At 35.2% G+C, this 25,496-nt stretch overlaps 1 protein-coding gene across 2 annotated transcripts in view; it reads left to right on the plus strand.

Annotated features, from left to right (window-relative positions):
- The first annotated feature begins 11,167 nt into the window (after window positions 1-11,167).
- LOC145686170 (serine/arginine-rich splicing factor 7-like) overlaps window positions 11,168-25,496 on the plus strand; it is a 56,119-nt gene continuing 41,790 nt past the window's right edge. For both annotated transcript variants that reach the window (XM_081759187.1, XM_081759188.1), the window contains exons 1-3: window positions 11,168-11,305; window positions 19,075-19,138; window positions 25,299-25,452. In XM_081759187.1, the coding sequence (XP_081615313.1) occupies window positions 19,081-19,138; window positions 25,299-25,452 (212 nt within the window). In that variant the 5' untranslated portion in view covers window positions 11,168-11,305; window positions 19,075-19,080. The remainder of the gene's footprint in view (window positions 11,306-19,074; window positions 19,139-25,298; window positions 25,453-25,496) is intronic.

Genomic DNA, 25,496 nt, shown 5'->3' on the forward strand with positions numbered 1-25,496 from the left:
GTCTTGGTAAAGTATACCAGAGCTTATGGTGGAGATGCCGTAGAACTTCCCTAACAGGGGGTAGCTCTAAATCTTCCAGAGTTTGGCTGTTGCGTGTATATCTGTCATAACCAGTAACGATACGACCGTAAAAAGTTAACTGAGCCACCGAACGTGCCTCAGCAACTTACTTGACCTAACTACATTTGACTTGCTTTATGTACTTTACTCCAGTGGTTCTCAAACTTTCCGATAATGCGGACCTCCTGTTCATTCGGAAAGTGATCTGTGGACCCCCTTGAATGCTATCTGAAATTTCACATGGTATTTAAAATATATACTAATTAGAATTACCACTTACAAGAAAAGGATAAAAAAAACTAATTAATTTATTCTAAAGATACATGATTGTTTCGTAATGAACGAATTTTCAATTGAAAATACAGTAACTTTCAAGACTGAAAATAATATTTTTGAACGATCTCCACTTGATGAAGAATGTTCTTAAATGTGGGGTCACTAACATGAGGAATGAAATTCTTTGTGTTTCTCCATAATTGCATTGAAATCTGGAATATGTTCTGTCACCATCTTAGGTCCGATTCCACATTAAGACGATTTCACTTTAAGGTTTTAATACTGCAAGGAACAGAAAAGGTCTGCTCACATAAGTAAATGGTAGGGAAAAGACATGAAATGTTGCAATGCCAGTAGTTATGGGGCATCTTTTCGTCACTCATGAATATTCATGAGTGTCGATAATTTTGACATGGTAGCAGTTCCTAATGCACGTTTGAAAAAATGGATACACCCTTTTACGCATATTAATGACACATAATGTATGCAGGTGCAGCCGGAGGTTGTATAAAGAACATGACACATAATAAATGTTTCCGGTTAAAAGAAATGTTAATTGGACAAGCAGAATACAGCAAAAACCTTTTGGAAATAAAATATGCAGATCACACACGTAGAACAAGGTAATATATTGTTGGATTCATTATGTTGGTTGAGAACGTTAGTGCTATGTTGAATATCATATTTTGTAATTTGAAAAGTCATAACACGGTAACTAATTACAGTTTTTTCTTTTGTTTTTAGGTGCTGAAGCAAATAATAAAGTGATAGGAGCGAGAAAAAGCTACTCGCCAAATTTCACAACTTTCGTGGATACGAGTTTCTTCTTTTCTGCCTTGAGAGCAAAGCGAAAACATTTATTCTGGCATATGGATATGAGTTTCTTGTTTTTCTGGCTTGAGAGCAAAGAGAAAACACTTATTCTGGCATGAGTCTCATATACTCATCTACTTGAAACATTTTACAAGTAGGCAACGTTGAATGGCTAATGATTGTAAAAAAATGTTGAATATGAAGAAAGTAGTAGGAAATGGAGAACCCCGAGAAAATCCACAGGGTGTTGTCCATCACAAATTGTCATGGTCTGGGATTGAACTAATGGATCCTCGTGCCAAATGGATACACTCTACTAATGGACAAATAACTGTTTCCGTTCAAAGAAGTATTCCGTACAGTAATAATTATGAATGTTGTCTAATATTTTTCTTGTAGGTTTTCGTGTTCATGTTGTTAAGTAAAACATTTTTTTCTACTAGCATTACAATGGACAAATGATGAAAGTGAATATGTATAAGAAATAATAAATATTAAATGGTCATTCAAAATAATCTTTAAAATTAAAAGTTAAATAAAATTGAATTACTCGCACACAACTCGTGTTCAAAATCAATACATAAACTTTTCATCCACACCTGTATCGCCCTCCTATAATGCAACTAGATAGTTCGTTCGTTTATTATAGTTTAAGTTGAATGCTTGTTCCGATGAAATTTCAAATACGTATGAACAGTGCAGATAAAGAAACATTTCATCTTTTGAAAGTTCATGTATCGCTAATTTTGATACCAACAGATGTTTCGTGAAATTGTTGTTGTCCAGTACCACCACTACCCATGGAATTTTTGTCCATCACAATTGCGCATGTTCTGAGATTGAGCCATGTAATATCATTTTCAAACACTATCTGGTTCACTTTTTCCAGTTTTAGCTACTGGCATAAGCATACAAACTCATCATCTGAAAAAATAATCGTTATATTTGGTGGTCAATCTCAACCATGGATAGTCTCAGCTTGAAAACAGAGGCTGTTTTCCTTAATTCTTTTGCACGGTGGGAGTTTTCAAGTTTATTTCACCTCAGCATGTTCTTATTTTCTTCATTGTGTTTAAAGTTTTACATTAATTTTTAAAAAAGGTTCCAGCGAAAACATTTATTCCAACAAGAGTCTTATAAAACCATCTAATGACCCTATAATTTTGAATGCAAATGTATAAAGCTGTAAAAATAAAACTGTAATCCGTGGGCCATAGGTAGTTCTTGAAATCTATCCTTCTGGTCCTCTTAAACATTAGTTCAAAAGAACAAAATAAAATTCGTGTAACCTGTATCACATAGTATAGTAAGAATCTCAAACAATTATTGATACTACTGCGGTATCATAAAATATTCTTCATCGCCTTCAAATCGTTCACCTCTGGCGCGTGATGGGTCCATGGCTCGATCTTAGCCCGCCAAGGGTTTATTATGTTTGGCACACAGCATGTAAGCAAGTTTTCTCATGATTCTGACATTTCCTCCCTGAGAAACAATCCATCTCAAGTAATTTTTTTATTGTTTCCAAAGAAATCGTGAAGTAAATTAAACCTTCAATAAGGATTATTTAATAATAATTATAAGGTATGATCATAGCCTTGTAATGATTCTATTGCAAGAGAGAAAAAATCGAATAAGCTAACTAAGCCAATGAATAAATTTAGGAAATGAAAGTACCAGGAAAAAAAAGATGATGTCCACCACAAAGTTCACTTGGCGGGGGCTGAGATCAAACCCGGGACCCCAAGCACCAGAGGTGAACGCTCTACCACTGAGCCACCGCGGCCCCTAAGAAAAGAAAGAGTACAAGGGTACTGTAACATCGACTTTTCTAGTGTATATCACGCATTTCTCTCCTACTGCAACCATAATTCTCTTAAAAAAGTGTTGAAATGTTTGTTGGGTTATAGAGTTTTAAATGTGGTCCGCATCCAATGAATCCCTCGCGTAGGTACGCCCTTAATTCAATCCATTCTGCATACAATATTATATGTTGTTTTCATTTAAAAGTAACTGTGTAAACAAGAATGTTAAAGTCTTCATATCATAAACTAAACACAAGGTATCAACCTCAGTGATTCCCGTTCAATCGACAATAGTTCATCATTTACTTACGTTGGTAATGTCTCTAAAAAATCTAAAATAAAGTATTAAATAGTTTCAGTTTCCTACCATATTCTTCTTAAACACTAGTTTCTTCATATAGCATACAAACAACTAAGATTATTTTTTCTAATATCAGTTTATTTCTTTAAAAATACATTACTCTCACTGACAATTCAGTTGCCAGTAATTCAGTATTTTAGCTCTAACTATTATTTACATGTGTTAGTCCAATGTTTGTAATCTATTAAATTCTTAATATTACAATACTACAAATTGATCCATTTATAAAATAATATAGATAACAGTTCAATTCTCTGTAACCCTTTGTAATTTCTCAACTTACATCAAAGTATTTAGCCCTAATATATATATGAGGATAAATATGTTCTTCTATTCATACACAATCAAATGCATATGCTACAGTGTCTCAGTGTTCATTTACAGAATTAAATAATTGTTTATCTTTTTCTAAAAACATTTCTACTATTTCTTTGATATAACAATCACACTCTGTAATGTATTCATATACCAGATTAAAATTTTTCTCCAAAGTATAAGTGTTCTTAATATTACAACCTTTAAAATGCTTCTTTAAATAAAGTTTATAGATTTTCTCTCTCATTTCACGTTTAATTAAGATCGTCCACACCTTTTGTAATAATTCGTAATCATACTGCAGCAAACAGTTGTGATCTTTTTCATTTTCATTATGTTCAACACATGCTTCACATAATAATACTGAATTTGGCGTGTACTTATTAAATAATTGTATAACACATGTATGACTAATAGTTTCACTAGTACACTCGCACTCATTAGCTTCCAGTTCAAAACAGTTAATATTTAAAACACTGCCATCATCATCACTTTCCGGGAGTATTTCATCATTATATCTATTATAGCGTCTAAAATAATACACTTCTTCTATTTCTTGTGATGGATATATGATTCTCACTTTATCACGTAATTCATCTGGCAAATCGGGGTCAGACGGCTGAATTAACAGTATAGGTTTTTCGTTTTCACGCTGAATTTCTTTTTCTCTAGGTGAAACATAAACAGTCTCCATGTTACTCATTTTTCTGCTCTTCAGCAAAAACAAATCAAATAAATACTTTTTCAAGTGTAATACATCTATTTATATACCTACAATAAAAGCTTCTGCTCATGTGTAAAACACGTTTTTTCCTTACATTTAATAAACTGTTCTATGCATTCTGTGTCTTATATTACAATCAAATAATATTTTATTCAAATTCTCTGTTTAATAATATGTTTCAAGGCAATACAAAATAAATCTTTTCCAAGAAACCATTCGTTAATATAACATCATGATGTATGTTCTATTATTTTCCAAATATACTCCATAAACTTATATTCCATTATAATAAAATACATAAATGCAAAAATATATATTTGTCTTATTGTTATTGGCAATATATTCTACACTCTACTTCAATATAAAAAATCTTTTACTCACACTAAGCTTACTTTTAACATACTTTCGTACATTCTTCTTGTACATTTTTTACACCATATCACTATATTTCCCAAAATCTTTTTCTAGTAAAATTTTTAATAGAGTGGGCCTGTATTCAAAGTCACACACAAAATCTCGGGAACGTTCAATAAAGTTCCATGTAATCAAAAACAAATGTCCATGCTTTTTTCTGTAAATTGATAATAATTCTTTACGAACCTCAACTTTTGTTATGGTTTCTATAGCTTTCCGTTCAAGACATTCCGTATCCAACATAAAACAATCATGCTTTAACTGTCCACCTTCCAAAAAACCGCATGCAATACAAATACAAATATCGTCTGGTTTCCAATATATTATAAACTCTTTTATACAATCCAATGATGTACGTTCCACAGTACACTCACATGGTAACTTCAAAAATTCTTCCAACTCCCAATTCTGCACCGGGGAATTACTCACTGTTGGTGAAGGTGTAGGGGGATATTCTTCTATTTCGTTTTCAACATCAAGTAACGGAAAAACTTCTGTTTCCAGTAGCGGAGGTTGTGGGCTCACCACCGGTTGGGATGAAACTTCTGTTCCCGGTAATACATCCACTTTAGACGGAGTAACTTCTGTTTCCAGTAGCGAAGGTTGCGGGCTCACCACCGGTTGGGGTGAAACTTCTGTTTCCGGTAATACATCCAAGTTGGCCAGGGTAGCTTCTGTTTCCAGTGGTGGAAAGTGCGAAATCACCACCGGTTGGAATAAAACCTCTGTTCCCTGCAAAGATGACAATTCTGTAAAATCACTTTCACCTCTTGTACTAAGATCCAACGGTTTCATTGAATCCATGTTTTAAAACCAATCTATAACTCCTTTTCACTAAAAAACACCACTATATTTCAACAGCAAACAATTCAGGAAAATAAGGTTTGTTCTCCAGTATTTCTATTAAGATTTTTTATTTCCTTCACCACCTAAAACAATAAAAGAAATTAATAATTAGTTACTTGCTGTATTACGACTTCCAATTACAAAATATACGTATAAAGTTTCCCTTTCAACTTCACTACTACATTTCGTCCTGGGTAATATGTTCAAACAATCTCGGGTCTCTTTTTATTGCATTAGCTTTCAACATGAAAAACCCTTAAGTTCAATCTGCGGTAACGTTAAACGTTCTGTCGCCATATATCCTCATTGTTACACTAGCGTTTATGAAATAAAACACAAAAGTTTACAACAACAACAACAATAATAATAATAATAATAATAATAATAATAATAATAATAATAATAATAATAATAATAATAATAATAATACTTACCGAATATTAATTTATCTCTGTTTAAGTGATAATCCAATTCAAATCCACGCCTTTCGTGCTCTCTGCTTTTTCTCGCTCCTATCACTTTATTATTTGCTTCAGCACCTAAAAACAAAAGAAAAAAACTGTAATTAGTTACCGTGTTATGACTTTTCAAATTACAAAATATGATATTCAACATAGCACTAACGTTCTCAACCATATTGGCTTTGCATGTAAGAGAGCCATGGTTCGATTCGCGGTGCAGATTCTGTTAACTACCTGAGCTCCTCCCTGGCTAAGCGGTTAGCATACGCGCCTTTGGCGCGGGAGACCCGGGTTCGATTCCCGGCGGGAGCTCATGTGGTTCGGATTCCACGTTAATCAGTAGGTCCACGTCTCATATAGCCTCGCTGCTGAAAGGGACACTAAACTGAAATTCAATTCAATTCTGTTAACTACCTATCCAATATAAGTTTGTTCATACACAGTAAAAATATACCATTTATAGCTGAGAAAAGTCTACAGTACAAGCAAGCGTGCGGTTCTCCACCTGGGACAACCCTGGTTCGAGTTCCGACAGTGTCATAACTCCCTACACAATAAAATTTCCTTCTTACCATATACTTTCTAAATATCAGTTATACGTCTTACACAATTCATAGCTACATACAAGTAACAACATCTGCTAAGCAAAATGTTTGTCGTACGGCTTTTCACGTGGAAGAGCTCTGGTTCAATTCCCGGGGGCGCATTCTGCTAACTTTCTGTACAATATAATTTATATATACCTGTTATGTCTTACACAATTCATAGCTATGTATAAGTAACAAGTTCGCACTGCAAGCAAAATATTTAGCGTACGGTTCTCCACCTGGGAGAATACTCATTCGATTCCCGGGGGCGCATTCTGCTAACTTCCTGTACAATATAATTTATATATACCTGTTATGTCTTACACAATTCATAGCTATGTATAAGTAACAACATCTGCTAAGCAAAATGTTTGTCGTACGGCTTTTCACGTGGAAGAGCTCTGGTTCGATTCCCGGGGGCGCATTCTGCTAACTTTCAGTACAATATAATTTATATATACCTGTTATGTCTTACACAATTCATAGTTATGTATAAGTAACAAGTTCGCACTGCAAGCAAAATGTTTGTCGTACGGCTTTCCATGTGGAAGAGCTCTGGTTCGATTCCCGGGGGCGCATTCTGCTAACTTCCTGTACAATATAATTTATATATACCTGTTATGTCTTACACAATTCATAGCTACATATAAGTAACAACATCTGCTAAGCAAAATGTTTGTCGTACGCTTCTCCACGTGGAAGAATGGTAATTCGATTCCCGGGGCGCATTCTGCTAACTTTCTGTACAGTATAATTTATATATACCTGTTATGTCGTACACAATTCATAGCTATGTATAAGTAAAAAGTTCGCACTGCAAGCAAAATGTTTGTCGTACGGTTCTCCACGTGGGAGAATAGTAATTCGATTCCCGGGGGCGCATTCTGCTAACTTTCTGTACAATATAATTTATATATACCTGTTATGTCATACACAATTCATAGCTATATATAAGTAACAAGTTCACACTGCAAGCAAAATGTTTGTCGTACGGATTTTCACGTGGAAGAGCTCTGGTTCGATTCCCGGGGCGCATTCTGCTAACTTTCTGTACAATATAATTTATATATACCGGTTATGTCATACACAATTCATAGCTATATATAAGTAACAAGTTCACACTGCAAGCAAAATGTTTGTCGTACGGCTTTTCACGTGGAAGAGCTCTGGTTCGATTCCCGGGGGCGCATTCTGCTAACTTTCTGTACAATATAATTTATATATACCGGTTATGTCATACACAATTCATAGTTATGTATAAGTAACAAGTTCGCACTGCAAGCAAAATATTTAGCGTACGGTTCTCCATGTAAGAAAATCTTGGTTCGAATTCAAGTGCAATGACCAATATTAAATCCCTGTACCCTCCATATTACATTATACTATATCTTAGTCAAGTTATAATTCCGTAAAAGTACACCGAGTCATATCATTTTCAATGCCGGAAAATCCGCAATCAATTCCCGATAAAACCAAACAGTTCCGTCCCCTTATACTCCAGACAATTACAATATGTCCCTTTCCCATATAAAAATGAACAAGTATAATACAAGAAAACTACAACGTTATTACTTATCAATCTTCCAATCTCTCCTAGTAGTAAAATATCTTCTTCGCAAACTTAACACTTGATGTTCCTGCTGTATTCTTTCTAAATGTACACATCGTGCAAATAAATCATTATTTTTATACCCTTCAATCTTTCCAGAAGTTTCGAGAGTGTTCTTTCCCCTATTCCAACAATAATAAGTTAAAAAAAAAGATCTCGACGTTTCCAGTACTTTCTTTCACTCATTCCAACGATCCAAATTTCTAGAATATTCTCCAGCAGCTGCCGCGTTACATGTGCTGAATATTAATGAATCCAACAATATATTACCTTGTTCTACGTGTGTGATCTGCATATTTTATTTCCGAAAGGTTTTTGCTGTATTCTGCTTGTCCAATTAACATTTCTTTTAACCGGAAACATTTATTATGTGTCATGTTCTTTATACAACCTCCGGCTGCACCTGCATACATTATGTGTCATTAATATGCGTAAAAGGGTGTATCCATTTTTTCAAACGTGCATTAGGAACTGCTACCATGTCAAAATTATCGACACTCATGAATATTCATGAGTGACGAAAAGATGCCCCATAACTACTAATGCCTCCTTAGACAACTCTTCATACTCACAACGCACACGCAACCAAAAGCTACAAAATTCTTTTTCTTTGAAAAAGTTTTTCCATGAAATATCGTAAGGTAGTTCCAAAAGCTGTTCTTGTTCTGTGTTAGATTCATACCTTGTATGCCATGGATTACTAGATTAGTGAAATGATTTTCAATCAAAGAATTACCATGTTATGGGACAGGGATATATATATTATCAAAAACTTGCAGCTAATGCTTTCAAGTGTCCTACAAGTAATTTGTGCATTTAAGCAGAGCGTTTTTCACCTGAAGAATCAATGAAATCCTTGGGCACTGGAAATAATGAATAGTTACTGTTTTATGCTAGTACTACCCACAGCTGCAGTTTGTTAATCTTAAAAATACGTCTTGCATAACTGATGTGAGTTCCATTTTATTACAACACATTTCAACTTTTAGGCGTCACGGACCACCTGGCTAGGTCCCGCTACCCCCAGGGGTTCGCCAACCCCACTTTTAGAATGACTGCTTTACTGGGTTAACTGTCTTTACCTAGAACGACAGAGACACGAACACACAAACATCGAGGACAGTAAGGCCGCACCTCCATTGCTTCCGAATGCGATTGCGAATTTCCCAGCACGCGTAAATAAATTGGAGCGCCTTGACTAGTTCCGACCTGCGAATTGCGAAAACCGTCGAAAAGATGCGAATGCGAACGATCCCAACATGCTGGGATTTTTCGTTCGAATTCGTGCCAATGGAGAATCGTCTGCAGAGGAATTGAGCGCTACGTGAGAGAAGAAAGGTGTTTTTGCATGAAAGCAGACGACGTTGTGAGGTGCGGAGTTAAAAAAAAATAAGTAAAAAATAAAAATAAAGATGGAAATAGATGTTGATGCTTCAATGAATTGTGTTTTTGATAAAGTTCCATTGTAGAACCAAGCTCATCCAGATTACACAAACGACACTTCGTGAACAAATTATGGGCAGGTGTAAGTAAGGAACTTTGAGTGAAAGATATGTGTATTTTCTTTTGTTTTGTCTTTAAAATATGAAGATTTAATTAATACACGAACCGCAACATTTTATTCAATTTATATTTCGTTTTTGTTCCTCAAATAATGATTTTACGAATACATGTAATTATTGACAAATATGTTTGAAATAGCAAAAATGGGTTTCTTTACTCATGGAGAAAATTTTCTTAGAAAGTAGCTTGATTCTGTAATCTCTAATTTTATTTTGTTAATTTATTTTAAAGTGAAAATAGTACGGTAGCTGTTATCACGGAACCATAATAATAACGGAAGCGACATTCACTTTATTTTGCACACAAAGGATATTAATAGATATTATTGTTATTTAGGCTCTCAAGACTTTAAGGTACAATTTTCAAGCAAAAATATTTCACATTGAAGCTTTGAAAGAGACATTCCAACTTGATTCGCATTCACAAAACTTCGGATGTAGTAGAGACACATATATTCGCAGTTCGCATTTGCAATCGCATTCGGAAGCAATGGAGGCCCGGCCTTAAAATCACAAAGGCTTTCCCACCGGGAATCGAACCCGGGACCCCCTGCACCAAAGGTGGACGTGCTAGCCACTAGACCAGTTGGGGGGGGGGGCAAATAGTTTGTATTTTTTGTACCGAGCAGTGGCGTAGGGAAGGGGGGGGCCCGGAGGGGCCGGCCCCCCCAAAGAGGTCCGATAATGTAATTTGGTACTTTGATGTTTGTAATTTTTTATATATTTTTATGTTTATATATTTTTTTGTTTGTAATTTTTCTATATGTACCTATAACAGCACTTGCCTCCCCCCAAACACACATCCTGGCTACGCTACTGGTACCGAGTAAAGTATTTAAAATCATTTTATATATGAGAGATATATATTGCAATGTGTACATGAAATGACAAATTCCTTGTTATTTTTCCTGCAATTTTAGTGCTTCACATCAGACTTTTTAAAAAACGCCTTCAATGTTAAAAAAAAAAAAACACTAAACGTCTTAAAGTTGGAAAGGATCTAGCTTCCCCCCCCCCTTATTGATGTGACTTTCCTGTTTTAGAACTCTGGTGCCACCATTGAAATTTAACTAATTTTAAGAATTATCATAGACTTAAAAATATTTTGGGGTTCATTCTGTATTGGTCTGAGCAAAATTTGCGAATCGCAATCCTACTCAAAAATACAATATATATTTGTAACTCCTATGCGTTTATTGTTAAATAAACCACCAATTTTTCTTGTGTTGATTCAGTGTGGTATGGAATTTCTGTCAATTACTACGCCGCAAACATTGATCACTTTTAGAATATTGATAGCAAGGATGAGCGCTTTATGTGGTTTACGATAAAGTAATCCTACACAGGTATCTAAGTTGCGATTTTTGCGCGTGAAGACAAGAGGCAGCCATCTTGGAATAGTTTTAGGTGGTGGAGTGTGTTGTGTTTTAAGTTCTAAAGTAATTTAATGAACTGGTTTCTGTGTCTATAAGGTAATTTTATAGATATTGTATTCGTATTAAGTATCTTTTCGTGGATGGCTTATATTGATCAGAGTAGATGTGGGTTGTTATGTGTGGTGTTTGAAACAAATAACTGGTTATTAAATAGTTGATGTGATGTGTATACACGGTTGTTTGTATTGAGAATGAAATTAGCACATGGTGTAGAGTATTTGAACGTACCTAAATCAGGAAATTTTCTTCTTTGTCGTGAGTCGAGTAGTGAGTTCTAGTGCAATTTCTGCATTGTATATATATGCCAGTAAACATTAGTTTCTTTTTTCTCAAGAGCATGCCTGCTGTGTTCGTGTGTACTGGAAAGAAGTTCGGTGTACTTTTGTACTTTGTTAGGTTATAGATATACAGAAGTCAGCTATATACAAATTATTTTATTTGAGTTATGTTTAGCAGAAGTGCTCCAGAAGACGTAAAAAGTACAAAATTTACAGGAGAAATGGATGATGCAAGTGCTTAGAACTAATATTAGTAGAAATAAGCGGAGCTGGAATAGAATTAGTAGTATGCTGGAGCTGTACATAACATAATCTAACCTAACCTAACCTAAATTTACCTTACCTAAACTGAAGAGAAATTACTGAATTGTAATGTTTTTACGAAAAAAAAAAAATTGCTGGATCCCTTCTGCTAAACATAGGCCTTTTTATTTTTGAATTATGTACATGCTTATGAATTGGGTTGTTCGGTAGTGAAGCCTTTAACTCTGCTCGGAGATGTCCATGGTACAATCCTATATATTGTTCGGCGTAAGCTCTGATCTGCGATAAACAAAGCCACGTGAAACTAAATCTCGCTGATTTGCTGTTGTCCTACCGACGATTGTACTATTCCGCAAAATAGTTCATGTGATTGCATTATTACTTTCGGCATTTATTCCGAAGTTGGGCGTCCGCTTTCGCCACGTTTTTTTGCTGTTATCCCCTTTGCACACTTTCTGCAATTTGTTATTAGGTTCATTAATCTTTGCTCTTCACAAACTTTTAAAAGATTTTGCTCGTTATCAACGTATTGCTTCACATATGTTAAAACTGTTAGTTCATTGCCCTTGTACATTCGCTATGTAGATAACATAAATGCTCGTTTCTTTCCTACAATGCAACTGTTTGGTTACCTTGCGCCAAGTAGTTCCCTCCGCTCGCCGTATGGTTCCATGTTTATAACCGCTTATATATAACAAATAAACAGATTTTTCGAGACTCTTATATATTATCAAGAACACAAACGATCAAGTTATCCATATCTTTCCTGTAAATTTTAAAAATTTTGCTGGAAATGGACGCCCAACTTTGGAACTTAACCCCTTTCACTATGAAGCTTCATATAAAACTGCTAGGTAAATAGTATACATGAGAACCACCTGATCTGCGTTTCTTCTGTATTTTATTACCACTTCTACAAGAAATAACATACATTTTCAACGTAGAAGAAAGAAGTATCCATGGGTAAGAAGTATCCATGTGCACAAGACGTGCGATATGCGTTAACCCCCCCCCCCCCCCCACACACACAGTCATAGATTAAGTACAATGGCACTACACATGCAAATATAAAGTTCAGGTACGTTCTTTTTTATTTTCGTATCAGTCGATAAGTAAATAAAAGTCGCTTTGTTACCCCCTTTCTAAGTTCGTACATACTTAATGAATAATCCCTAAAAGTATGAGCGTCCTGCTCCTTTCGGAACTGATGCAGCTTCATGTATACTATATCCAACTGCGATATTATTATAAATGACAAAACTATAATACGGATTATCTAGTAATACTACAATCGAATGTGGCTAATAAACAATAGAAAACACTGAGCATGCGCAGTAATTATGGTGCTTGCTTAGCTGTGGACTGGTGTTCTGCTTTTAGAGTCTGAAAGATGGCATGAATCCCGGTTTCGCGAGTTCCGTGGTGAAACACCAACAAGGCAAACTTTTACTTACCAAGCAACAATTGTTTACGAGCAAAATTGAAATACTTTTTTTTTCTTTTTCGAATTTCTTTTCTGCTGCTGTTGTAAGTATCTGAACAACACGAGACAGTATTATCAAAATGCACGTGTATAATTTGCTCCTCCCCGTGGGGAGTGGGAGTGATACATCACTAGCCAATCATATTTGTGACAAGCGGAAGGATACAAGTATTTTGTTTATCGGAATTTAGACCTTACTCTGAACAATGTTTAGCTCTCGTCAAGTGGGCTTTGCTATTGATAAGCACAGTGTTTCGTCTGTTTTCTGTGATGTCTCCCTATTCATTCCATCATTTCATTCTTTCGCAACATCGGCTCCTTGAGTACACGTCACGTACGTGGGATGCAAAACTAAATGATCTTCATTTTAGTTAATATAGTAAGCTCTTGCATACATTTGAAGAGACAACATTTACAAATCGAAAGTTACACGCTTAAGATCGAAAGTTATGTTCATTGTTGGTAGCAAATTGCTCTGGGCTAGTGAAGTGAGCAAGGAGAAAATTACATTTACACTTAAAGTCTTCGAGGTAGCCAGATCCATTGCTTGTAGGGCATACGTCCGATTCGGAGGTATAATTGAGTAGACCAGGCAATGCGGATAAGTATTGCGTGAAATGTATCCAGGTTAGAAAAAATAGGGGTAAACTTTACAAGACACGCTCCGGCTGCCCTTTTAAAAAGTATAGTAGAGTAGGGTAGGGATTAGGAACGGGTTAGCTTAAGGTTAAGTAAGTTTTGATCCATTTTCATAAAATTGTTAGTGTGTAATTTCTCGTTTCTGAGTGAGTATACCTGCAGGAGCGGGCGTTGTAAAGTTAACCCAAGAATTGTTTTGCATTAAACGGTGTTTGAGATCTAAAACTTGGGTGAATTAGTGTTGCCTACGAGATAAGTTTTTCCTCTCTTCTCGAATTTGAATGAGCAGCACTGATTATTTGGTGCTAGTTTAATTTTGGCGCTCCAAATTTTGGAAGATCTACGGGTAAGGCTTAATACTTTGCATGAAGAGACATGTTTATAAAGAAGAAATTTCTATAAGTGATAGTTAAATACAAAGTAATTCGCCTGTATTTTGTTTACAAGTGTAGGGCTACTAGTGTAAAAACAGGGAAGGTTCTAGAACACAGGTACCCCGATATAGGTTAGTATCTAGGTTGGTTCCTTTCTGTACCAAAGTTTAATAATTAAATCACAGAGTTTTGCCGAACGAGCGTTAGCGAGTGAACGCGGGTTAGAGCCCCGCAGGGCTCGTTGCTTTCTGTCCTTATTACAGCTAAATGGGGAGGGGGAGCTGTGTTCTAGAACCTTGCCGTAAAAACATCACAAGTAGTTTACGACGGATAAAATAAGTGAGTGCGTGTGCAAGATGACTGTATAATAACTATTGTCCACCGGCGATGTATTTCTACACAGTGTACAGAAATTGTATTTTACAAGTGAAGCGCTTCTAAGGTGCTCTCAAAACTAGAAACAAATTGACAGCTCAAAAACACGTGTAATTTTGAAGAAGGGAATCTACGTCACATAGTTATTGCGGTCATTCAGCGTGGGTTTAATCCAGGGTTGGCTGGTTTAAACCAGCTGGTTTTAATAAAAACAAACTGGTTAAAAAAAAAAAAGCGAAAAATGTAAATCGTGTTAACTTCATGGTGACGTTTCCACATATCAAACCACCCGCATTACGTTTATCCTATCTACTTTTCACCTTTTAATCAAGGGGTCCCGTGTCCAAGTAGCGATTTGAGGTGTCCCTTTAAGCGAAAGTCTCTGTGATTAACGTTGGTATTTCATAGGGATTTTAAGCCTAAACATACGAAATGAAACCAGATTATATATTTCTACTTGAATAAATGCCTGTTGTTTTATAAAGAAGCCAAGGTTGCTTAAGCATATTGATAGAAATTGGCGAAATTTATCAACTGCCTACGTAGCTTCCAACATCAGCTTGGATTTGACTTTAGTTTTATTGAATGATATCTACGTACCAAATTTATAATTTAGTACCTCAAGTTTTAGCGTACTGATTATGATACGTTGACCTTAAAATTTTACATTTAAAGTAATAATAGAATTTTCCGAGTGGCTAAGGCGGGAATTTCCCGATTTATATATAGTTCTGTATAATGTTTTTACTTGTGTAACTGTTTATCTTTTTGTCCTAAAATGACTCTTGACAATTATATTAACAAGTAGGCCTATGTAAACACCAATACAACGTATTTTTATGAGGAGTCCTTCGTGAGTGAGTCGGCAATCGTATTTGTAACCAATTAGCCGCGGGTTCGTGTCCAAATGGACAATGTCTCTTGGATATAAGCCGAGAAGAGGTTTGGATTCCGCTTTAAGCTTATGTGACCCCTTCCAGCATAAAATTTTTTTTTTTTTTTCTTTCTTCAATAAAGACCATGGTTTCTGCCAACCCTGGTTTAATCATAAACGTCCTTTAGCAACAGTGGCTGGAGGGTTGCCCTCACAACAGACGTTGACATTCCAATGTTGCCGCTGGTAAACACGTGTTTTCAGAAGGAAAAAGCTGTTTGTCTTTTGTTTCTTTATTAATAATAATATCGTGTGCTAAAATATATGTTGTAGGTTTATGCATATTTATGTATATAACGAATACATACTTTAAATAATGTCCGGTGAACTGAAGGACATTCTTTCTGTTAAACGTCCGAACTCATGAAACTCAGAAAATTAATTGCGGGAACCAAAAATTGTTTGCTTATCCCATTGAAGAAATACTTGTTTCTTGCAAGCAGGTTTACTCAGTGTAGTATTGACTTCTTTATAGACATTGGAAAGGAAATTTTGTGTAATTACGGTTTGTAGCAATGATTTTGAATACACTTCTTCGTGTTATTTATATTCATCAATGGAATAGGATAGACAGTTAGCTTCACGTATCATCCTTATTTTCAGAATTTGATATTTTTTCACTTGAAAAAAATTATTAGTAATGAACATCTGCAAACATTGCATATTCAATATGAGTTACTTAGTAACGCGCTTTTTCGTCTTTAGTGAGAGATCAAGGGTTCGCTTCCCGAAAGATGGTGTGTGGTTCGAATTCTACGTTGAACAGTGGAGCCACAAGTGATATATGCTCTTGAAATTAGACGTTAAACTCAAAAAAGTTAAAAATGAACCTTGTTTCTTCGCAACAAAGACGCTATTGACCACGGTTTCTTTATATACGCGGCCTCTTAAGTTCGATTCTCGGTGAGCCACTTGACCCGCAATTTTCTGAGCCAACAGGCAGTAAATTCCACCTTGGCCTCACATAGCCTTGGCACTGAAACTCTACAACCATGCGGAACCAGGATCATTTATTTGTAGCTATTTGTAGACAAACTCTGCCGTGTCGGGACAAAACGCTGTAACTTGAGTTACATTGTTTTGTCGCTATAAGCATTTTTGAATTTCCCCCACCGATACTTATGTTCACCAGGCCCAGCATTGAGCTGAGTCAAATACTTTTGAAAATATACCAAAGAGAATTTCGATGTAAGTAGGAAATTAGCCGGTCTGTAGCGACTTTACGGCTCTTTTTCTCAAAACTGCTCCGCCAAAGTTACAGCGTTTTGTCGCGACAGGGCAGAACTCCTAACAAATGCATAAACCCCAGCAAAAAATTTCCTGATGAATCCAGATATTCAGTAGTACTTTATAGTTTCTTTTTTAATGATTTTTTAAATCTATTTTTCATTTATCTTTTCCTTATAAGCATTTTAAAAGAATGTTCCACTGTTTTAAAAAGAACACATAAAAATGTAGTACTTTCTTTAAATCACAAGCAAGATCTTATTTCTGTTTTCTCTCTCACACATACGCACACACACACACACACATATATATATATATATATATATATATATATATATATATAGAGGCTTTCTCCTTTCTAACGCACAAACTGGGACAATAAACATATTCTTTCATCCGCCCAAACAAACCAATATTTAGAGATTTTCGTTAAGACTCACAAGACAGTTCCACTTGAGGAATCACCGGGGTGCGCACGAAGTGGCAATAGGTACCACGTGCTTCTCCAAGCGTCAGTTTGTTTCTAGTTTTGAAAACACTTTGGTATGAATCCATGGCAACTGCTATTGAACCTCATATAATTGCCAAAACCTACTAGTTTTCACTACCCTCGCTCATGCTCGGGCTCTCCAGCTTCATCCTATTCTGATTCGTTTAGATGGCATTCGTGCTTCTTAGTGGCTACCTAATACAGCTTGTTTTGTGTTGTTTGCACTGTAGTTTTTATGCATAAATCCGGACGCAATATTTATACGCAAATCGTAAAAGATTTGTAATTTTTCAACAGTTGATTATGATGGCCCAATGGTTGGCAAAAACCACGGTTTTTATTAAAAAAAAAAAAAGAAAAAAAAACTTTTTTGGTTTAAATAATTTGCCCTATGTATTTATATCACATATGGATAGAAATAAATTTGTTTCGCCTTAGTGTTATGCAAAAGCCAGGTTTTGCTGGAAGGGGTAACATATGCTTAAAACGGAATCCAAACCGCTTCTCGACTTACATCCGAGAGAAATTGTCCTCCATTTGAACTCGAAACCGGGACTAATCGGCCGCAAATGCCTTCCGGATCGGATTATTCCTTTTGGAAAAGTATTAGATTTTGATACAGTATGACGCACATTTTTTCATCTTTCTCCATCATTCCCATTACTTGAATTTAAAATAACGGGACAGGAGTGATATTTCCGCGCTCGATGAAAAGAAAGTAGTTTTGTGATAAAATTCGTAAAGAAAATATCTATTTTCGTCGTATGGTGTATTTTTTTTTTTCTAATGATTTCAGATCTTAATTCCTTGCAGTTGAACTGGGTCCGTAATGAGGTAGTTCGTTATACGCGATTGTATATAGCATTTTTTCAGTGAAAATTGACTAAAAGCAATCACATTCTTGTAGAACATATTGGGCCTTATGCAGTCATTCTGACGCGAACGACTCTACATAAGGTCCATTGTGTATTGTTGCAGATTTGGGACTTACTCCTACAGTTAAGATTGAAATTAAGAGACGGATGATTTTTTCAATGCAGTCATCAATAGTTCCACTTCAAATTCGCTTCGCAGACTATTTATTTGTTTAGATAATTAAATAAATAGCTCTTTCTCTTGCTCTCAGAGACCTAAACCTTATTAGGATGCTAATCCTAAAATAATAAGTGCTTGTCATAGCATTTACGAACACTTATCAATTTTCTCTCTGGTTTAATCCAGCCAATTCTGACTTAGTAGCTTTGACTAATAAAGTATTGATTACTTTTTCCAGAAGTGAGAAACATACTTTTTTTTATGCCTTTGTTCATACATGCAGATATTGTTTCATCATATTGCGTTCATTTCTTTTGTAAAGTTACTATCATTATTTCAATAGATTGACAGTATTCATCCTACCTTTATGGGAAACTCCAGAAGATAGCTTTCACATACGTGGACTCCACAGCGAACATTTATTTTTTAAAACGTTAGAAAAAGATGTAAATTAGTTGTAAATTCAGGCAAATTATTAAGGATAAACTACTGTCACTTATTTTATATGAAAGGATTCGATTGTGTGCGCAGCAGTTAATAATTTTGAATATTTGTGTTTGATGATAATTTAGCCACAGTCCACTAAGAAGTTTTTTAGTATGAAAATAGTTACTCAACGTCTTATAATGTGTCCCTTACTGTACAACCTAGTCATGATTGTAGTTTCGATAAAGGGATTTTTTTATGTGTATAATTTTCGTTTCAGGATATAATGTCGAGATACAGAGATTCAGGGTCTTCAGACTGCAAACTATATGTAGGAGACCTTGGTAAGTATTTATATATACAGTTAATTTTTTTTTTTTTTTTTTTTTTTTTACGCTATGCCAATTATTCGAAAGAGTTTGAGTTTTCCCAGTAAATTCACTGCAAAGCTATCAGTTCATTACTAACAATAGCACTCACTTAACGTAGCCTGTTAACCGATGCCCATATTTATAAAATTAGAAACTTAAAACTTCAAATGAAACTATATAAAGAAAATAGCCTAATTTTTGGGACGTTGGTTTTTCCTGATATAAAGCCAGCTTTTTTAGGAAAAGAAATGAAATTTCAGGTTTTTTGACGTACAACTTTCTTGTTGGAGTACCACTTATGTTTCCCTGTAGTAAATTGTGCAGTTAAGGAAATGCGTTTGTACATCCAGTCGTTGTGAGTTCCGTGTTCAGCTTGTGGTTGGCTATGTTCATTATTTGTAAACTGGCATTGCATTTTTTCTAACAAGTTTATTTATGCAACCACCATATCCAACTGTCGTTTTGGTTGCCTGAATGCAATCTAGCAGGCAAGAAGAAAGTACCATACATAAATTTTGAATATATAAAACAAGTTTGTCATACATATCGTTGTCTGTTGTTAGAACTTTTATCCTAAGCTTCAGACAGTTCAGTTTATAAAGTTACTAAGTTCTCTCGAATTTTAGTTGTCTCAGTATATATTATGTATGGTTATAATGAAGCTTTAATTTAATCACAATTTATTCACAAACGTTTTTTAATCTAAATCTACTAAATTTTCAGACCAGTTACTGCTCGCACTATTAAACTTTATTGTAACTTTTTGTCGTTAAACGTTAACCTGATAGATCTATACACAGTTCGTTATAAGTAGATTGCACTTACACCGATTTACACTTTCTTTTTTATTTAATGTCGAAATTCTTTAATTCTTGAATTGTTGAAAGTATTTTCTCCTTAGCATGCAATAATTAAATAGGTTGTCGTATTAGAATGGGAAAACCAAGGTGAACCGTACTGTTCTGTTTCCATAACATTTGAAGTGTGTAAAAAGTCCAACATTTCCCAGGTAAAAATGCCGCGAAAATTTAAGAAATAAGTTTTTTTTTCCCTAGCCCGTGCATCTACCTACAGAATTGGTAATTAAATTTATAAGAAAATCCTGACACTGATTTGAAATTAACCGTATCTAGACAAAGTTACATATGTAAGCTTCTCATGGAACAGCATGATAAAATTATGTAAGTAGTTTGAAACCGGAGGACGGGATTAAGGAGTCGTCTTAGGAGGATCGCTTGTCAATTGTAAAGTGGGTGTTGATGTAGTTAAATGGACGTTGATGTGGATCAATTTCGGTTGTTGGCCATAAATATCAAAGCTATGGAGCGTATGGTTTAGAAGGAAACAAATGAACAAGTGGATTTTTTTTTTGTTACGCCACTTTTATTCACTTAAGCCTAATTAAGACAAATATTTAATGAAAGTGAATTATTGTGAAATTACATTGTTGTGTTCTTCGACCGGGAATCGTGCTCATATAACGGTAACATTTGGAAGTTAAACTATCCTCGAATGCATTTAAACGATCAAGTGAAATTTCGGTGATCGTTCGTACTGCACAGGGTATCTATAGGCTGTTTCAGAACAAGATTCCCCAGCTCTTCGAATTGCACGGAACACTCCCATAGCTCTGTCCCTCGTCAACTGGCCTTAAATCTCAGAAAATAGTAGGTGACCCTCGGTTAGAAAGAGGAAAAGAAGTTGCTAAACGTCCCCTTTTTCTCCTGATTTCTTTTATTTATCACAAAAAGTATTAGCATTGTGTCTTTATTTTTCACATGTTTTTCCTTTTTTTCTTTCTTTTACCTAATTACATCGGGTATCTGGCAACAACCACCGTCCGAAGAAGAGTTGGGTTGCTGTGGGAAGTAGTGCAGTGTTGCGCACTAGCTAGAATTTTGCTTTCTTCCAAATATTGTTCCGTCAAGTTAAATCCATGTTTAGAATATATATACACAGGATGTACCATTTATCTTGATAGCCCCTATAACTTCTAATGAGCAAAAAAACCCTTAAAATTTTGTATCGTACAACTATCGGCAGGTGGGACATAGTTTAAAATATTATGTGGTAACAGAAGGTTAACATTGTTCCCAGCCCAACATAAAGTTGTATTTTTTCAGATGGCACTATGTGAGTTAGAACATATTTCAAATTGCATATAAAACAAAAACTTAATTAGTGTTTTAAACTAAAGACGCTACAGAATCACAAATCTCGAAACAACCAAATTTTGGAGGGTTCTACAACAGTAATAACGTAAGTAAGACGGATTGGGTAGTGTACAGCAAAAGTACTATAATATCAAATACTACGATCATCATGTAACCTATTTCAAACAAGTAGAAACGAAGTTATAAGGAATTGAAAATTCGACTTTTTCAAAAAGACTATTTCGAAAAAGTGTGTAAATAAATATTGCATCCGATTACATGCATAGTTTCCAATATACATTAAGATCATAATGCTGTTTACTGCAATTTGATTCATAAACCATTGGGGATATATGGAAAGTAGTAAAATTTTTGATATTGTTTAAAATGGCGTATTTGTGGGTACTTCTTCGAACATTTTTTTATTTTCTTAACTTTTTGGTAGGTATAATTACAAGAAGTTCTCGAAATTACAATATTTTGTGTTTCGAGCTTTAACACCATATCTTCATAACGATTTGAGATCAGATTGATGTAAACGGCATTGTGATTTTCACTTCTATTAAAAGCTATCATTGTAATTGGATGTAGTACTCACCTCAGTAGTTTTTCGAACTAAATGCTGTTGAAGAATGCCAAATATTAAATCTCGTGTAACATTGTTCGTATTCATTCAAAATCCGTGATATCGTAATCATAGTATTAGGCATTAAAGTACTTTAGATTTTCATTGCCCTGTCTCTCTCAGTTAACGCAAATACTGCTGTAGAGGTCACCAAAATCTCTGTGATACTGTAGTGATTTAACCCAAATTTGAAAACAGTGTCTCCGCAGATGGCACTTTAATCGATACACACAAAAAAGGCGGTGCACCAAAACATTACGAAAATTAGAATTTTAGTCCCGTGCTCTGTGGCCGTACGGATAGTGAATTGGATTGCGGAGTCAGAGGTTCTGAGTTCCATCCTCGTTCAAGGCAATCTTTTATTTCCCCAAATAAATTCCATACGTTTTAACTTCAATTAGTACTTTTTTAAAGTTACATAGAATACAAATTTCGATAATTGTTTTACAAACTACCTTTCGGAAGTAGTCCTTAGTAATAGGGTTATTAGGGTAATAGAGTTGATATCGTTATTTACAACAAAAGCAAAATTTTAGTCGCTATTTGTATCAGGGTTTGAAAGAACCAAACCACCTAGGCCCATATGGGTTTTATCGGGTTTAATTGGATTTTTTCAAAATATGTCTTTGGGGTATAAGTGTTAAAATGTAATTTATATTTCAAGATTGTCATTGTCGCAACTTGCAACAGTTTTCTGTTCACTACTGTTTTGGAAAAGAGTGGCCGCTATTTTGAAAATTTACATTGGATCGACGAGAATATTATACAGCAAATTTAGAATGTCTCTTGCATCTACCCTCATAATTTCAACTTAAAAGTCCGAAAATTGCACCCTGCAGCGTGGATATCCGCTAGTTGAATACTGGCCGCCATTTTGAAATTTTACGTTGGATCGCCGCTAATATATATATACATATATAGCTCATTTAGAATGTCTCGTGCTTCTACTGTGAAAATTTCTATTTAATGGACCAACAGTTGCGTTTTGTCTCGTGGATACCCGCTATTTTTTTTTAAAAAAGGCTGCCATTTTGAAATTTTACGTTGGTATGCCGCCAAAATCTATATAGAAAATTGTGTCTCGTGCTTGTACCCTGATAATTTAAACTTAAAATATCGAAAGTTGTACCCTGTAATGATAATGGATGTGGTACAGGGACAAACTAACACATGTAGTTCGAGTCATCTCAGGAGCCTTAGTAATGTTCGCCAAATATGAGTATCAAATATATTAATTTAAAACAAAGATATATTTCATGTATTATGAAATAAATGTTTCAAAATGTCTTACATGACAAATATTTTCCAGCGCAAAATAAATGGTTTTATTGTTGAAGTTACTTTCGATACTTTGCGCGTTCAATTATGGTAATTTCCCTAGCGCTAGCAAGACGGTTCTTTCCCGAAAATGAATTTAAAACAATTAACAAAGAGATAATTCATATTGTATAAAGTGAATGTTTCAAAATGTCTTAAATGAAATTAAATATCTTCCAGATCCGATGCTTTGTGCGTTCAATTGCGGAATTTCCCGAGCACTTCTTTCACGGCGGGTTTTCCCCGAAAATGCAGCTTTCTTTACTGTACATCGACACTTCCATTAGTACGGTACCTTAAGTAGTAGCGTTAGCACTTGAAGTAGTAGCAGTGCATAGTCTGCGAACTCCGAGCATTAAGCTTCTTAAATTTGACAAGAATTTTTACGCTATTGCTGGTGTTGATTTTACAGGATGCTTATTTGAAGAGTAGCAACTAATGGCTGAATTAGACTACTGTTGTTGGAAAACCAAATGTAACTGAAGTATACTTGTGTTACCGTCAAATGTATGAAATAATACTATTAATAGTTTTACTAATGTATTTACATATTTACTGCTGATACAGGCACCTATGGCCTTAAACTCGTCAAGTGTCTCAGTGATAACGTCTCCAGGTGTCGCGGAGCACACTATTCGCGGAAAGTATTTTCTAAAATAAAAAATTGCATAATTTACTTCAAATAGGCTACAAACACAATCCGTACATTAATTTGTTCTGTAATTACCACAAACTAAGGCATGCGCACCGACTACTTGGGTGCTTCGGGGCTCCGGCACCCACACAAATAATCAATGTGATCACCTTAGTTGTACCAATAATATACTAACAAGGAGCTCAAAAACCCGGGTGGGTTTTAAAGTGGATATTTTCAGGTGGGTCCCGGTTTTTTTCGGGCTAGGCCTACTTAGGCATACCCTGATTTGTATTTTCCTGCCAATTAATAAATGTGGACAGATACATTATTTTTATCGAAGTTAAAATGTATGAATTCATTATTTGGGTATAAAAAGTTCATGTTAAAATGTTACTCTGCGCGGGAATTGAACCCACGACCTCTCATTCCACATTCCAGTATGCTAACCGTATGACCAGAGTACGATACTGCGAGGCCGCATTTTCATAGCGTTTTGCCACCCCCTTTTTTTGGGGGGGGGGGGTGTATTCAAGTGCCATCCGTGAAGGCACTGTTTTCAATTTTGGGTCAAATCACTGTCACTTTTTTCTGGAGAATCCAAATATGCAATAAAAAATAGGGGTTTCCATTTGAAATTTTAAAGTGACCCCCGAAGGGTGGGTGGGTAAAAGAGGATGCGTTTGGTATCGTTGGATAGCTTTTTCAAAACTATTTAATACGTGTTATTTTTGTTTTGCTGATCTGTATTTTTTTACCGTTATACCGTTCCGGGACTTTTTCTGCACTATATATATATATATATATATATATATATATATAAAATCACCATATGCATACATACATTCTAGACATGAAATAATTTGACAGAATAATATTTGAAAACAAGCAGTGTTTCACAGTCTACAACACTGCATTGTCACTGGAATTAACACTTATAAGTACTCTGTACAACACGTACAGTCACCGAAATTTTACATTGATTACATAAATGCATTCGCTGATATTTTATTTCAAAATGTTTGCTTCCTGAACGCACAATCTCTAAATCCTATTATTCCTGGTGGGGAGCAAAAAAATATAATTGTACAATCATTCACTTCATTAATAATTCGTCTCCTTTGACCTAAAAAGAAGAATAGTGGGACGTTGAACAAAAAAGAAAAAAATGGGTTTAGAAACCATTGAAAACACTATTAGTGTTGGATTTTTTAAAAATCAACCGAGGGTTTGCCATCCAACTTTATTTTTCTGTGTATTTTGGTGAGAGTGGGAGCAGCAAGCAGGGACATCACGCATAATAAGTTGGAAATGACTAGTTTAAACTGCTGTACTTAAAAAGAAACTAGGATTAGTGGTTGTTACCTCATTGTTAGCATTGTAATGTTGTGTTATGTTCAACAGGATCTGGAGCTTCGAAACAAGAATTGGAAGAAGCATTTTCGTATTATGGTCCGCTTCGTAATGTATGGGTTGCTAGAAATCCCCCTGGCTTTGCTTTTGTAGAGTATGAAGATCCTCGTGATGCTGAAGATGCAGTGCGAGGCTTAGATGGAAGGTAAGAAGCAAGTATATTAGTTGTAACGTAGATACTTAATTAGT

This window comes from Thermobia domestica, chromosome 5 (genome assembly GCF_964235325.1).
Source record: "Thermobia domestica chromosome 5, izTheDome1.hap1.1, whole genome shotgun sequence".
Lineage (NCBI taxonomy): Eukaryota > Metazoa > Arthropoda > Insecta > Zygentoma > Lepismatidae > Thermobia > Thermobia domestica.